The sequence below is a fragment of the Danio rerio genome, chromosome 12 (genome assembly GCF_052040795.2).
Source record: "Danio rerio strain M-AB ecotype USA chromosome 12, GRCz13ab, whole genome shotgun sequence".
In the NCBI taxonomy this organism is placed as follows: Eukaryota; Metazoa; Chordata; class Actinopteri; order Cypriniformes; family Danionidae; genus Danio; species Danio rerio.
In genome coordinates, this window is record NC_141032.1 from 21,308,005 (window position 1) to 21,323,460 (window position 15,456).

The window sequence follows — 15,456 nt, forward strand, 5'->3', positions numbered from 1 at the left end:
TGTTTTTTTATTTTTATAATAAATCAATAAAATGTTGCACGTTGAAATAAATTTAACATTAGACAAATGTGTGACTTAAATAAGAATGCTGATTCATGTAAATATATAGCTGAATAACAAATCATTTGTATTTACTAATTATATTTAAAATTTGGTAAAACAAGTTAGATTAAATGTACGACTTGCATTCCGTTTATAAGACCGTTTGTAATACACATTCTACACACTCCATGACGCAAGCCCCAGTGGCCTAATGGATAAGGCACTGGCCTCCTAAGCCAGGGATTGTGGGTTCGAGTCCCATCTGGGGTGGAAATCTTTTAATCACACACAAGGCGATCTGCGACAGAAAACCAGTTAATGTGGACATACAACGTCTTTAAGTTCTAAATTGAATAACCAAATCTTGGTTTTTCGTACTTTAGTCTAGCATTATATTCTGGGATGTTATATTTGCCCAGTGTTTGATTACAGATTACATACCATGATTAACCAGATCCAGAAAGTAAACTTAAGCTTAGTCTAATTCAGCGTGAAACATGTATCGATTTAACGTCACAAGGGTATTTATATTGTGCGTCCTCGCGGCGACATTCGTAATGGCTCAGCGTGAGTATTTTAAATTAATTCCACTCACTTAAAGTCACGTTTTAGTGGTAACATGTCCTTTTGTATGTTTACATAACATTAGAAGGCTAGTATTCCTTAAATTGATTGTTCAGATACAACTGTCATTATTAACTCATCCTCTACCTGTTCCAAACCAGTTTGAACTACCTTTTTTCTGCAAAACACATTTGAAAAAAAGCTGAAAACCAGTAACCGACTCATTTCCTACTATGGATATATGGATACAGGGTTTCAACTTTCTTTAAACGATTTTCTTCTTAAATATCTTGAACTCATAGGGCTTGGAACCACTCGAGGTTGAGTAGGCTACTGTATATAGCGAGTCAATTTTCTCTCTTTTTTGCGTAAAATATCCGTTTAACCAAGTTGAAAACGCTTGGCTAGAACTACAACAAACTTGTTATCATACTTGGCATTTGTTTATCAAACCAAGACAATATAAAACAAGTCAACCTATAATGTTTATTGATATATGTGGTCTTTTTAAATTGTTTAAGATGTTCAGAGAGCCACTGTGTACTGGGATGCTGTTCAGAGGTCTGTGGTCCTGAAAGAGGATGTGATGGAAGAGAATGGAGATGCCTTTGGTTATTTCAATGATAGTTTGTCTGTTTCTGGATGGGGAGTGCTGGAAGTGCAAGCTGGTTATGGAGAATCCCAGGAGAATGATGAAGTCACATACTTTTTGGCCGGATACCTTGAAGGATACCTTACAGCTTCGCAAGTTTTCTAAAGCACATTATATTGAGAGTCCTTGTGAAAATAAACTCTGTAGCATACTTTTTAAAAAAAGAGTACTTAATAATGTAAAGAGTACTACAAGTAAAATACACTAAAAGAGTAAAATGATTGTGATGTATTTTGTACACATTGGTACTGAAAAAGTTCCAGAATGATATTTAAAATATATTACCTTTGAATAGCATTAGTGTGTTAACTGAAAACATATATTAAAATATAATGATTACAATTTAATGAAGTATTTTAAAATGGAGTTATTACAAAGCACACGTTTGAGTAATTCCCCAAGGCTTACGTCATGATTTCTTTCAATAGAAAAAGCATGCTGCCTTTTTCATAGGAAAATAGTCCTGAATGTTGTTATATGCTAAAATACATTGACCTCGGTGTTACTTACAGTAGTAATTTTAGTATAGTAATAGCCCATTGTAACCTATAGTACAGGGGCGGACTGGGACAAAAATTCAGCCCTGGCACTGTTGCCACACCAGCCCACATTACCACACCGATACAGACCCACCCACGGACATGCATATTTACTATTTATTTTAGTGTAAAGATGGTGAAATAATATGACATTCTTGCCAAATTTTGATTATGTCCGGGTAACCTTGGATTGGGTCTTGAAACCAGACGGCAGTTGCCGATTGGGCCAAATGCTTAACATTTAACATTTATTATTATTATTATTATTTTTATCATCATCATCATCATGATATCATATCTAGCAAGAGATAAAAGCTGTCTGCACATAAAAACAATACATATTAAAAAAAAAAATGACCGGCCCACATTTAAAAATTGGTCCGGCCCTTCTGGCATTTGCCAGAATTGCCAGATGGCCAGTCCGCCCCTGCTATAGTATATGTTATATTTAATATGTCTATACATTAATAGTCCAATATTTTTTGTTTGCAGACAGATGATAAACCATTACTTTAATATGTATCCTCAGATAATAAAGGATCGAAGTGTTTTGAAACCTCTGAAATGCTTTATGAGGTAAGTGGTATTCATTATCTAAATAAATGAAACAAAGCTATAACAAAATGGCTTTAATCTCAGACATGATGACATACACTTGCGTGCGGTGAATTAACCGTCATAGAAAATAAATAAATACATGGTCCCACTTTATATTAAGTGGCCCTTACTAATATGTACTTACACAGGAATTATTAGTTTGTTACAATGTACTTATTGTGTAAATACATGTATTTACAGTGTACTTATGCTTAATTTAACACGTATGTAATTACATTTGTAATTAACTTTTGTAACTACATTTGTTAAAACACTGTTGACCATCCCTTACACCTTAACCCACTCTTAAACATACCCATACCAGCAAAACTGTCCATAACCCAACCCCTATCCCAACTCAAAAGCACCACAAGTGTTCTCAAATACATTATGAACACAGTAAGTACATTGTATTTTTTATGTAAGTACATAGTAGTTAAGGACACTTAACATAAAGTGGGACCAAATACACAATTTATTCATAATATATATTGTAAAATACACAAGAAAGACTCAGAGACTTTGCGACTGTTTGTGTTGGCAATATCTTAATATCCACTCACACAAAAGATAACAATAGCAATAATGATATTTATTTATTATTTATTTTTTTTAAGTTTTCATGATAGGAGGATGGATGCTGATTGGCTGTCAGTGTTTTAGTTATACATCAGCTAGAAAAATTATTTTTTTAAATGATTCCAACATTACTATTAATTATTGTTACTGGTGGTATATCTAGTATTTTGTCTAATTTACATTTTTTTGAAAGAGGATGATGACAAAACCGTTGTGCACCTAAAATACCCAGTGCCTTATTGTGCATTGATGTGGGTCCAAGAATAGTTAGAATTGGACAGTCATCTATTGCATGAACCTATACTACTTAATACTGAACTGTTACATTTCCACTTTTTAAAACAGTGAGCAGAACTCGTGGACAAGAGCACAAGTGAAATTAAATGGCAAGAGTGATCCCTTGTGGCACCATGTTGGTCTTCTGGTGGCTCAGATGGATGGACTGCATGCTGGAGCAGAATTTTGGGCCAAAAGTAGACAGAAGAAGGTCAGGAAATGTGAAATTGTACAATATACATCATTTTGTAGCTTTGATATTCATATAGACATTTGCAAAGTTTGTCCTGTGAACTTTTAAAGTTGTATACATTCATTGACGATCAATGTTTTTTATACTACATGCTTGCATTTCAATTCCTGTAGCCACTGTCCATGTTTGCAGTTCAGCTCCTCAATGGTATTGGGGATTTGCTAGACTTAATCCCTGTTCTGAAAAGGCATTCCAACTCGTCTCAGGACTCCTTCAGAATGCCAGGCATGAGTCACTGTTCTGCTCTCATCAAGGTTAGAGGCTAAACGCCTTCACCACATATAACCAACACGTCCTGGACTCACTGAAACCTAAAGTAATGGAATATGAATCCGTCATGTTAAAACCCCTTGCCAGACCACTTAATCTGAATATTTGAGGCAGCCTAAGATGGACATGGCCTTGATTTACTCCACCTCACCAACATTTTAATCAACGTGCAACGTGCATCTTTTGTTGTTTTAGCTTTTATTGTTTTGTGCTCATTTTCTCTGCAGATGTTACCTGGATATGAGAATCTGTTGCTTGGTCACTCCAGCTGGTACACTTATGCAGCCAGCATGAGAATCTACAAGCACTGGAACTTGAAACGCAAATGTAATGGCATTAGAAGACTGTCATTTAGCAGCTATCCAGGTAATAAAAGGAACAATCCACTTTAAACAGTTGGGTGTAAACCATTTTTTGATAAATCTACAGGTTTGGTGGGAGCACTTTTAGCTTAACTTAGCATAGGTCATTGATTCGTATCAGACTATTAGCATCTCACTCAAAAAAAAGAAGAGTTTAGATAATTTTACTATTTAAAGCTTGACAATTCTGTAGATACATCATTTACTAAGACTGATGGAAAATGAAAAGTTGCTATTTTGTAGGAATTTCTGTCATCCTTTACTCATTCTTCACCTGTCACAAACCTGTTTTAGTTTTTTCTGTTGAACACAAAATATGTTATTTGGAAATATGGAAACCGGTACGCTTTGACTTCAATAGTATTCATTGTTCCTACTGTGGAACTCAATACTTACAGATTTCTTGTATTCTTCAAAATATGTTCTGTTGTTCAACAGAAAAAAAATTTACTCATAAAAGTTTGGAACCACTTGAGGGTGTAATGGTGAGTAAATTTTCATTTTTAAATCCATAAAAAATGTTAAATGTTAAATAAATAAATAAAGTTAAACAGTGGCGTTTTACAATTTATTAATCCATTCAGCCATCTCTCGGTCTCTTTAAGTACAAAATAATTACAAAATAAACTATTTATCAGACTATAATTTGGAAAATTCAAATTCTGCAAAATGCTTTTCACATTTTTTGCAGTATAAAACAATGCAAATAATACTGTTTATAGGTTTGTATTTGATTTTTATTATTCAAATCTATATTCAATTCAATTCAGCTTTATTTGTATAGCGCTTTTACAATGTAGATTGTGACAAAGCAGCTCCATATTAATTTAGTACTATTTATCAAATGCTTTACAGGGACCTTGTCATCTATGGATGACTTTTATTTGTTGGGAACAGGGTTTTTTGTGACTCAGACCACAAACAACGTGTTCAACACATCTTTGTTCTCCCTGGTGACCCCGAAGGCTTTGTTGGCCTGGCAGAGGGTGCGTGCGGCACATTCGCTGGCCTGCACTGGGAAACAATGGGCGCAGATATTTTCCAAGCACAACTCAGGTGAGACAATCATACACGAATCAAAAGTCCATCATTATATGCAAATATTGTGGTCTTTATTTGAAGTACACTGGTATTGTCTTTCGTCACAGCCAGTAAAAAGCACAGAATTCTCGAGATTCTGGTGTAGCATTAAAGGGATAATTCATGCACAATAAAAAATTCTGTCATCATTTGCATGCCTTTCTTCTGTTGAACACAAAGATTTCTTTAGGAATGTTTCGACTGTTATTGTGGGTGGAACCCCCTCCTACCTAATGGTGCAACCGAGTTTGGATGCTATGTATAACCAATATAATTCAAGAATGCATCAGTATTAGTATTAGTCCCAATCATAGTGATGAAAAGAGTGCTATCCTAAGAGTCTGTCCTTATTCATATAATGGCAACTTTTTGGGGGGAAAAGATCATTTAAACAACTTCATTTGTGTTACACAAAATAAAGAAATATGTACAAATTATAAAATGAAGTTGAGTAGATTATTTAATGTAAAGAAATGTGTAATATGTAATAAATGTATTTAATGGAGTGAACTGTCCCTAAAAAGGGCCCTTAAAATGCCCTTAAAGGGCACCTATGATGAAAATCAACTTTTGTAAACTGTTTGGACAGAACTCTGTGTAAGTATAGTGTGTCCACAGTCATACTGAAGTGATAAAAACACAATAAATCTCTTTTTTAAATTTCCTAGAGTTAAAATAAGATCCAAATCCCTCTCATTTTGAGGCCCACCACATTGTCACAGAGGAGTGTTGTTTCCCCGCCTACTGAATTGATTGACAGCCACATTTTAACATGTCTCCATAGTAACGCGTATAATCATATCCACAAAATGTGCTCAAGGCTACTGGGTTTAAAAGATCTGTTCAGCTCGTTGTGATCATCAATCATAATCAAATGTAATTAAGAATGAGTTTTACAAGTTTAAAATGTCTTTAATAAATAAATACAGTAAAATCACTAAGTAATTCATCATCACAGCCGCATGTCAGTACAATTCTAAAAGAAGATGCTTTAATCCTGGTTTGTGGATGTTAAATCAGGTAGGTGGGGAGAACCAGTTAATTGACATTAAAGGCACAGGCAACTAAAACAGCTACAATGCCATTACAGCTCAAATTACCCAGATTTAAAAAGGTGTAATACATAATCTGATGGGTACGTTGAGCTTAAACTTTACAAACACATTCTGGAAACACAAAAGATTTCTATTAAATCTTGAAAAATGGGTAAAATGGGTGCCCTTTAAGATTAAACCTCACAAAACTGAGCCATCTTTACATATTAGTTTATTCAATGCAAAGACAAATTTGTAAATGCTATACTGTACATTCATGCCACCTTTGCATTGTAACTTTGGCATAGATACATTGGGAAAATAGCTAAATCTAATAAAGAGATAAGTAAATTAAACAAAATGTTGTTCTAAATGCTTATAGTTATCCTTGAAACACTGAATGATTCCTCTCACTTCATTTGCATAATTGTATCTGTCAATGGAAAGACTGGAAAAAAAACGTAAGAGTGAGTTAGTATCGACAGAATTTTCATTTTTGAGTGAACTTTCTCTTTAATTATATAATGTGGCTAAAATATAGTTCTTTGCATCTTGTTATTTTTCATGTTTTCTAATGTTCTTGGATGATTTATTTATTTTTTTTGCCAGGGACTTACAACAGCCAATATATGGTGGTGGACCTGAAAAGAATTTCACTTGGACGGCAAATTGAGGACTGGAGTCTGACTGTTGTGGAGCAGATCCCTGGTCTGGTGGTGTTTTCGGATCAGTCTCAAGCACTACGTCAGGGTGAGGCATATGATCAATTCAGCGAGATTAAATTTAAGAGAATGCAAGGTTGAAATACATCATTGAACAAGCCTATATGCTTTACAAATCACCTCAATAGGTTACTGGGCATCCTACAACATTCCTTTCCACTCAGACATTTACCAAGCGAGTGGTTATGGTGTGATGTGGAAAAAGCATGGCCAAGACTTCTCATATGACCTTTCACCACGTGCAAAGATTTTTCGCAGGGACCAGGGAAAAGTCACTAGTCTGGAGACCTTGAAAGATATCATGAGGTACAACGGTGAGTCTCTGTTTGGAAATTCTTCAGAAATGTTGCTTTAATCAGCTTTCTTTAATCTCATTTCTTTGATGAACAGTCGTTCCTCTGTCACATTAGATTACAGAAAAGACCCATACTCAAAGAAGCATCCTTGTAAATCCATCTGTTGCCGTAATGATCTGAGGCTCCGACGACCTCATCCAGGGGGCTGTTATGATACTAAGGTATGTTGTTTTGGTCTATTTTGGTTACATAAGTGCCAGCTTAAAGAGAGATTCTAATGGAGGCAGCATGCATTTATAGGTTGCAGATTATCGCATGGCCCAGATGTTTACAGCCGAAGCTGTGAACGGACCCACTAGTCAAAATGGACTTCCACTTTTCTCTTGGAGTCGTTTTAATCGAACCGCTCATCAGGGGCTTCCTCAGACCTACAACTTTACATTCATCACCATGCAGCCTCTACTCTTTGCTTTCAGAGATCAAGCCAAGACTGAGAGGTGTCTGGTACAGTGTATGACCAGCAGTGTAGAGGATACTGATGCATCAGATATTTACAAACAGATTCACAAAGTCATCGGGTACATTTTTGCCCCATGACACTTGCTTTGAGATTGAAATCAGTGTATGGTAAGGCTACATAAGGGGGCATTCAGATTAACTGCTGGTTTTCCAAGCATTTAGATAAGATACATACGACTGCTTAGAAAATAAATATCGAATAAGCAAGAACTATAAAATAAACAACGTAATTTTTTGTGTGCTTTTGGCAAATGATAAATAACAACTGCAATAATAGTCTCCGACAAGTATTTACTCGGGCGGCATGGTAGCGCAGTGGTTGGCACTGTCGCCTCACAGGTCACTGGTTTGAGCCCCTGCTGGGTCAGTCGACATTTCTTTGTGGAGTTTGTATGGTCTCCCTGTGTTGGCGTGAGTTTCCTTCAGGTGCTCCAGTTTCCCCCACCATTCAAAGACATGCGCTATAGGTGAACTAAATAAACTAAATTGGCTGTTGTATAGGAATGTGAATGCTAGAGTGTATATGTGTTTCCCAGTACTGGGTTGCGGCTGGAAGAATATGCTGCATAAAACATATGCTGGATAAGTTGGTGGTTCGTTCTGCTGTGCCAACCCCTGATAAATGAAGGGACTAAGCCAAAGGAAAACGAATGAATAAATAGTCTTTACTCACTGTTTCTCAATAATAGCATAAAACTGATTTGAATGTTTTGCTTTAATAAAAGCAGCACTGAAGCAACATTACCTACAATTTGAGTGTTTGTGATAATTAGAAAATGTTAGAAAATATATTCAAATATTTACTGCCGCTAAAGTAATGTTAATTGCTGCTAAACACGTTCAGCATCACAGAAGCTGCGTCAAAAGCGCATCAACGTTCAAGTGGGCGGAGAGATTACGTCAGAGGATTCTAGCCAATCAGCTCCTGCGCTTTGCCCACTTCTATGATACGAAAAAAATCATCCGCACGCCGTTCGCCGCGGGAGTCAGAACGGCATCCGAGCAGCATCCAAGAGAGTACCGACAGTCCGCGAACACACCACACGCACCGTCCTTAGTTCAGTAGCCTAATGGCAACGGAGGACAAAGGAAAAACGGCGGCGCCTCGGGGTTTACCGGAAATAGAATGCCTTTCAGGAACAATAACAACCCATAGCAATCTGAACAGCAATAACAACAACAATAACAACAACAAAGACAACGAGGGAAGCGAAGGAGCAACGACGACCACCTCGACAGATGTTGAATCCACTGGCGCTGAAAATATCATCGGAAACGGTTCAGCTGTTAATACCACCGGAGGAAATAACGGCAAATGGGTCCGTCTCAACGTCGGGGGGACGGTGTTTCTCACGACACGACAGACGCTGCTAAAGGAACAAACTTCATTTCTGTACCGACTGTGTCAACAGCAGGACTTGCATTCAGATACGGTAAGACGGCACCGAGTGACGGTAACTTAATGTGTGTGTTGACGGTGTGCTTATGATGCATGCAGCGGGTCTCAGTCAGATGGATGCACACGTGCTGTGGTGGTTAATAATGCGGACCCCAAGTGTTTGATCATTACAGCAGCATCGCGGCTATTAGCTAGAAATAGCTATATGCATTTGCTTTAATATATATTGTACTGGGTACAAAGCTGATGTTGTTCAGAGGTCTTCAGTATGATCATCCGCACACTGCAGATTTATCACCCCTGCACACTAAGTTTCTAGAGGTCAATCTCAGAAAAATTGCATTTGCATTACTGTTAAGAGCCACATTCATAATAATTACTACTTATACTGGAAATAAATTGTTTGCAGCATCAGGCATTTTGTAATCATTTACAAAAAAATATTAAAGTGATTTATATATGGTTATCGTATTTTTTTTTAAATTCTACATTAAGTTTTATTTAATAAATCTGCCACATGATAAATACTAAAGGAAAAAAATATTTATAGGGAATTGGGCCAAATTTAATCAGGAACAGTCTAGATCAGGGGTGCCCAAAACCAAACTGTATTGCAATAAGTAAGAAGTAGATAAAAAAAAAAAAAAACTTAATATTTATGTTATGCCTCTGGCAAATGGTAAATAACAAATGCATAAAATGGTCTCCCATTAGCCTTTACTCACTATCCTACCCATTACCCACCCATCATATGCCCAAAGTTTTTCCTATAAAGGGCCAAAAACTGTAATACAATACATTTGCCAAGGGAAATTTCCTAAAAGTGTTTTTTTAATATCATATCAACTAGCACGATATCGTTTACATTTAAAAGAAAAAAAATTTAAAAGTTCATTTACAGCATGTAATTGAATCATTTAATTTCAGGGGGCTTTTTTGTAGCTCAGCAATAAAACAAACAAACAACAAAACATTAAGGTAAATTAAAATTTTCTGTAAAAGGCATTTGCCCCAAACACCTCCCCATTATTTTCCCTCTCTATTCAGATGGGATGAGAAGCCAAATCAAAGGTTACCATGGGCCAACTTTAACCTCCAGGCCCTACTTTGGGCATCTCTGCTCTAGATGGATATAGACGGTGGTTTAAAGCACTACAAAAAAGTATATTCTGTCTTCAGTGGTGGGGCCATAAATTGTAAAGATGAAATGAGAATATATATATATATATATATATATATATATATATATATATATATATATATATATATATATATATATATATATATATATATATACCAAGTACCTGCAATTAGTATATATATATGCAACATTTTGGTATGTAATTTCTCCAAACATTAGTAGATCACATATGTTTATTTAGAGCAAGTGTTAAGCCCAAACACAATTTACCATGACTGCTTTGCTATAGCTAGGACATACCCCTTGTGGAATTGATTAGGGTTCTTACAACCTAATTTAATGTGTCTGGAAGTTCACCCAAAAGAAACCAGATCACCAGTATGGGGGTTGGAACGATGAATGAGGACCAGTAAGAGACTGCGTTACAGCAGGAGCGCACTCAAATTGGATCGATCTCTTTGATTGATCATTCAACAAAGAATATTAGCACACAAATGTAAGATGAGCACTCATCCACCAGTATCATATTAAGTTTTACTTGCTCTTAACCTGCCAAGATTTGTCTATAAATTTCTAGAAAACCTGGTAGGGTATGGAGATGGGGGTTGCAGTGCTAGTAACTGCATCAAGGACATGGTTTCAGGTGCCAGGGATTGGATACTATACCAAAGTTGCAGATTGGGGGTTGTTGGGTGTTGGAGACTGTACAAAAAAGATGAAGTGGGACTTACGGGAGATTTTAGTGAGAAATAACAAAACGGAAGGGGGCAGGAAATGGGTGTGAAATACAGGAGAGTCCTGGGAAAAACTGGAGTGTGGGCAGGTATGTATATATGTTTACTAGGAAGAATACAGCAGGGAAAAATAGCATTAAACACAGCCACCATTTTCCTCAGAAAACACATTTCTAAGGGCACGTTGACTTCAAATTTTCCCCCAATGTTGGTAACAACAACCAAAAAACATCCTTATATGCAAAGAAAGAAAATCTAATTAGTTTACAAATTAAGTTATGCATAATAAAATGAAATGGCGCAGGGAGAAAACCGGGTTCAATTCCATGTTAACAGCTTCTTTTCAAATATTATTCCCAGGAAACAACATGACGTGTTCAATACTTATCTTTCCTGCTGTATTACGACTTTTCCACAAAAAACCCGTTTTGTGTCTCTTTTGACTGATCATCAATGTGATTGGACCAGTTCCACCCTGGCTCATATGTAGCCTTGCCACTGCCACAGAGAACCGAAAGGAAATATCCCTCTAAGGTTGAACCACACTCCTTATTAAGTGTGTGTACTGTGTAGATATATGAGGCAAGGTAATCCTAATAAAGCATTCATATCTTTTAGAACTGATCTGTCAGAATAAAGAGCACATGCCGAAAGTTCCAGTGAGACCAAAGTAAATATCATCTTATGCCAATCCTTGTGTGAAGGGCATCTTATCACTGACCTGCTGCAATAAAATGTTTTCCTCAGGCCGCACGGGTTAACATTATATAATTTCCTGTTGGCACATATCTTAATGTGTCTGCTTGGAAGGCTCAAATCTAATAAAACTGATGTAATTGTAGTTGGATGCCAAATAGGATTTTTCAGCAGCACTTTTAGGATGACCACATGCAGTATGGCTTCTATGATAATACCTAGAACCTGCAGTATGGTACCTACTTCAGTTTTACAGTTGGGACACTGAGAATGAATGGTCAAGGTCAACAGACAGGGAATGATGAGGAGAACTGGATTTGAAAATGTGTGCAAATATCATTAATTAAATATCTATGGCAATTTAAATGTGTGTTAAGAGGTGGTCGCACCATATTTTTCAGTCCGTTGACTTCCATTTATGTGCAAGCTAAAGTAGGGGATTGGAAAAGCAGGCTCCTGCAAAGATGTTTTCTATTTGATTGCAATCTGTAGTCTAAATCTGGCAAACTCTTACCTGGAAATTCATATCACATAAAAACATTTGACCAATTGTGTGCATTAGTGATTGTCCACTTTTACATCAGCACTGGATCCATTAGTATGTTTCCCATAGGGACTGCTTGAAGCTAAAGTCTAAATCACAGCGCATGCAGTATGCTGACCATTCAACAGCTTTGTTCATGCACATCAGGGTAAAGGAAATTTGAAAATAATCTAATTATTAAAAATGATTTAATAATTTCTTTTCTTGTTAGGGAAGAAGCCAGATAGGCCAGTTGTTGTGCAATAAAATATAGTGTTACAGATGAGGAGTAATCATTGACCCATAACATTGTACATTGTATCTAAAACTGTCAGTACGTTTGTACACTTTTTATACAGTTTCTATTCTAATTTGCATTTAAGTGCAATTAAAGTATAAACTTAAATGCAAAGTCAAAGTATAAACAGCAGCAATGAACAAATAGATTTTCCCTACCATCAAATATGAATCTAAGCAAAAAAAAAAAAACAACAACACTAAATATAAAAGCAGGCACTTAGTTTGCTATGATGCCTTCACTATTGACTAAATAGCAGATGAATATCCACATGATAAATGAAAACATCTGTAAACTGTAGCTCTGACTCAGACATGACCGCTTTTAAATGGCTGAAAAACAGCTGCAAATGAAGTTTATTGATCGAATGTGCTCACAATTCACAGTTTCTGATCATATCTGTTCTGTTCTGTTGATATGTGATTCAAATAATTGTAGCTTGAAACTATTGGAAATATGACTGGATTGTGCTGTGTGTTTAAAGTCTCCCACACTGCTTGGGTTTAAGATTTTGGGAAAGTAAATAATTCTATCCCCCTGGCCAAACTTTTAGGATACCGGAAATCATATTTGTACCATCTATATGCATAATGATTTAGTCTGATGATCCCTTGTCTAAAAGCTTGACAGATCTCCTGTGCCTAGCTACAATTGCTAAGTCACGATTGACATTACAAACCTTCATTTGAGGAAAAAAGGAAATAAATAATCAGGCAAAAACACAAAGGTACAAAATTGTGTGCTTAACAACTTTAATAATGGAAAGAACTACAATCCAATAAAGCATTTTAATTGACAAAATCTAATCAAAAACAACAAAGCCTTTCATTTTCTTATTCATTTGATGTCGGTTGCACTTACAGAAATAATATCCTATATTTAAAGTTTATAACAAAAAAGATCAATGCACATCAATGTGAGTATTGTGAGAGTTCAAGAAGAACAACTCTGTCCTTCGTGTTGCTTCGTGGAAGTAGGCATGTTTGTTTACTGATACTCTGGCTGCGTCTGAAATGGCGTACTATATAGTACACTAAAATCAGTATGCGAGGTGAGTAGTATGTCTGAATTCATAGAATTGCAAAAAACAGTATGCGAGAAGTACCGTGATGACCTACTAGTTCTGGTTAGATTCTGTAATTCTGGCGAATTGCGCATCCGATGGATGTTAAGCTATCCCATGATGCAACGTGTGAGAGAATACATAAATAGGAGTGAAATGACGCAACTGACACGGGTAGGTCTTATTGTTATGATAAATTGGTAGATTTAGTATGTCTGAGCTTCATTCATACTACTGACATTCATGCTGTAACGTCATTTCTGACGGTCGAGTATTAAATTCCAGCACCTACTGAGTAGCAACCTCTGATTGGTGGAATTTTCTGTACACTGCTACATAGGTTTTGTAGTCTTTCAATGGAATGAAACATGATAAATGTTAAAAATGACTTGAAAAAGCAGAAAGATAAAAAATAACCTCTTCATTAAAGTTCTGCTTTAGGAGGTTTATCATTTATTGTTAAAAATCAGTTACCAAAAAAAAGCTTTTTCATCATATGAAAGACTGTATTGCAAAACATCCATGATGGCAACACTTCATTTTAGCAAAGACTCTAGAATACACAAGACATGTCACTCATATATTTTTGAGTGGGGAAAAGTGTAGCGGTCAAGATGGTGAATAAAGCCCTGCCTACTAGTACAGGAGACAATCAAAGATTGCTATAGACTGATGATAGTCCCGGGGAGGGGCTGGGGCCAGACTGTATGTTTCTGCAGATTTTGTGTGATTTGGACGTTTAAAAATGAAACTGAGACAGTTGCTGTTTAATATTATTGGATTCCTAATACGAAATAGAATTATAAGCTTGGCAAGCAGTTTTGGAGAATTTGATGTTTCCCTGTTCAGACAGAATGCCTGAGAATACTGCCGAGAGGTGTTTTAAAGATGGCCGCTGAGTGAAATGACTTGCCTTAAAGGGACTTATAGTCAACTATATTCTCATACACTATGGAAGTGTTATATGTAGATTTGTGTTTGTAAAAACAGACTCCTCACAACATGACATTCAATTTCATTCGTTGGAACTTCCATTAAAATTTCATGCACCCAAAGCAGTGTGATCATAGCTTTTATAGTGTTTATTTTTGTCAGTTTCCATATACTGTGTCTGTTAATCTTAAGGCATAAAAGAGTTTGACTTAACAGATGGTGTTCTGCCTTCACAGTATCCACCCCCTCCCCAAGATATCCTCTTATTCCACACTTAAAGTAAGTGATGAGGCACAGATGATCAGTTATTACTGTCCGCCGTGGTGTTGTGTGCTCTCTCACTGCTCATGTCACTCTTCTAATGAGATTAGAGTCATGGCACCTTGAAGACTCCCAGCCCTCAGCACAAAAATATCTATGGAGGCTTCTCTGTTCTATTCCTGGCCCAGTCTGTCCTATACTGCTAGTTTACATGCCATTTTCTTTTTCAGAGAGTTATTTAGGGTCGTTGTGCAGAGTCAGAAAATTGCTTAGAATTTTGGGTAAAAAGACTTTTGAAATGGATTTTTATTTGTTCAAGGGCTTAAAGGTACAGTCCAAAAAATTCTGTAATTTTTTACCTCATGTTATTTCAAACTAGAGCTGGGCAATTAAAGGCACAATGTGTAATTTTTTTTTCATTCAAATATTGAAAAACCACTAGAAAGTTATTTATTTTGCTAACTTATGTACTTCTGTTATCCCAAATGTTTGAAGAATAGTCAAATTCAAAAAAGCTTAATGACAGTCTGTGTCTAGTGTGGCCATGCTAATGATATCATACACCCTCAATTTCTATTTTAGCTTGATAGAAAACAGGGAAACCTCAAAGAGGATTTAATATG

General features: G+C 36.2%; 2 protein-coding genes and 1 non-coding gene across 51 annotated transcripts in view; all 3 read left to right on the plus strand.

The window, feature by feature from the left end:
- The first annotated feature begins 21 nt into the window (after positions 1 to 21).
- On the plus strand, positions 22 to 8,646 carry plbd1b (phospholipase B domain containing 1b). Of its 34 annotated transcripts, none has more exons than XM_087276173.2 (12): positions 253 to 609; positions 1,128 to 1,350; positions 2,327 to 2,373; positions 3,319 to 3,460; positions 3,616 to 3,756; positions 4,000 to 4,138; positions 4,573 to 4,619; positions 4,990 to 5,190; positions 6,858 to 6,998; positions 7,099 to 7,284; positions 7,381 to 7,487; positions 7,567 to 8,646. In XM_087276173.2, the coding sequence occupies exons 8-12, from the start codon at positions 5,004 to 5,006 to the stop codon at positions 7,861 to 7,863; spliced, it is 918 nt and encodes a 305-aa protein (XP_087132299.1). In that variant the 5' UTR covers positions 253 to 609; positions 1,128 to 1,350; positions 2,327 to 2,373; positions 3,319 to 3,460; positions 3,616 to 3,756; positions 4,000 to 4,138; positions 4,573 to 4,619; positions 4,990 to 5,003; the 3' UTR covers positions 7,864 to 8,646. The 34 variants fall into 34 exon arrangements, 24 of the variants coding, with proteins under 24 accessions (XP_087132275.1, XP_087132276.1, XP_087132277.1 ...); XR_015504036.2 differs by having other exon boundaries at positions 276 to 609; positions 2,290 to 2,373; XM_087276154.1 differs by having other exon boundaries at positions 276 to 609; positions 2,290 to 2,373; positions 5,100 to 5,190; positions 7,567 to 8,534.
- On the plus strand, positions 240 to 312 carry trnar-ccu (transfer RNA arginine (anticodon CCU)). Its single transcript has one exon. It is a non-coding gene; the product is annotated as a tRNA-Arg (tRNA).
- A 127-nt stretch (positions 8,647 to 8,773) lies between the features above and the next one.
- kctd17 (potassium channel tetramerization domain containing 17) overlaps positions 8,774 to 15,456 on the plus strand; it is a 29,035-nt gene continuing 22,352 nt past the window's right edge. For all 16 annotated transcript variants that reach the window (XR_015504038.2, XR_015504039.2, XR_015504041.2 and 13 more), the window contains exon 1: positions 8,774 to 9,218. Coding sequence is in view for 11 of the 16 variants with exons in the window: in XM_087276198.2 (XP_087132324.1) it covers positions 8,856 to 9,218 (363 nt within the window). In the remaining 5 variants the exon portion in view is untranslated. The remainder of the gene's footprint in view (positions 9,219 to 15,456) is intronic.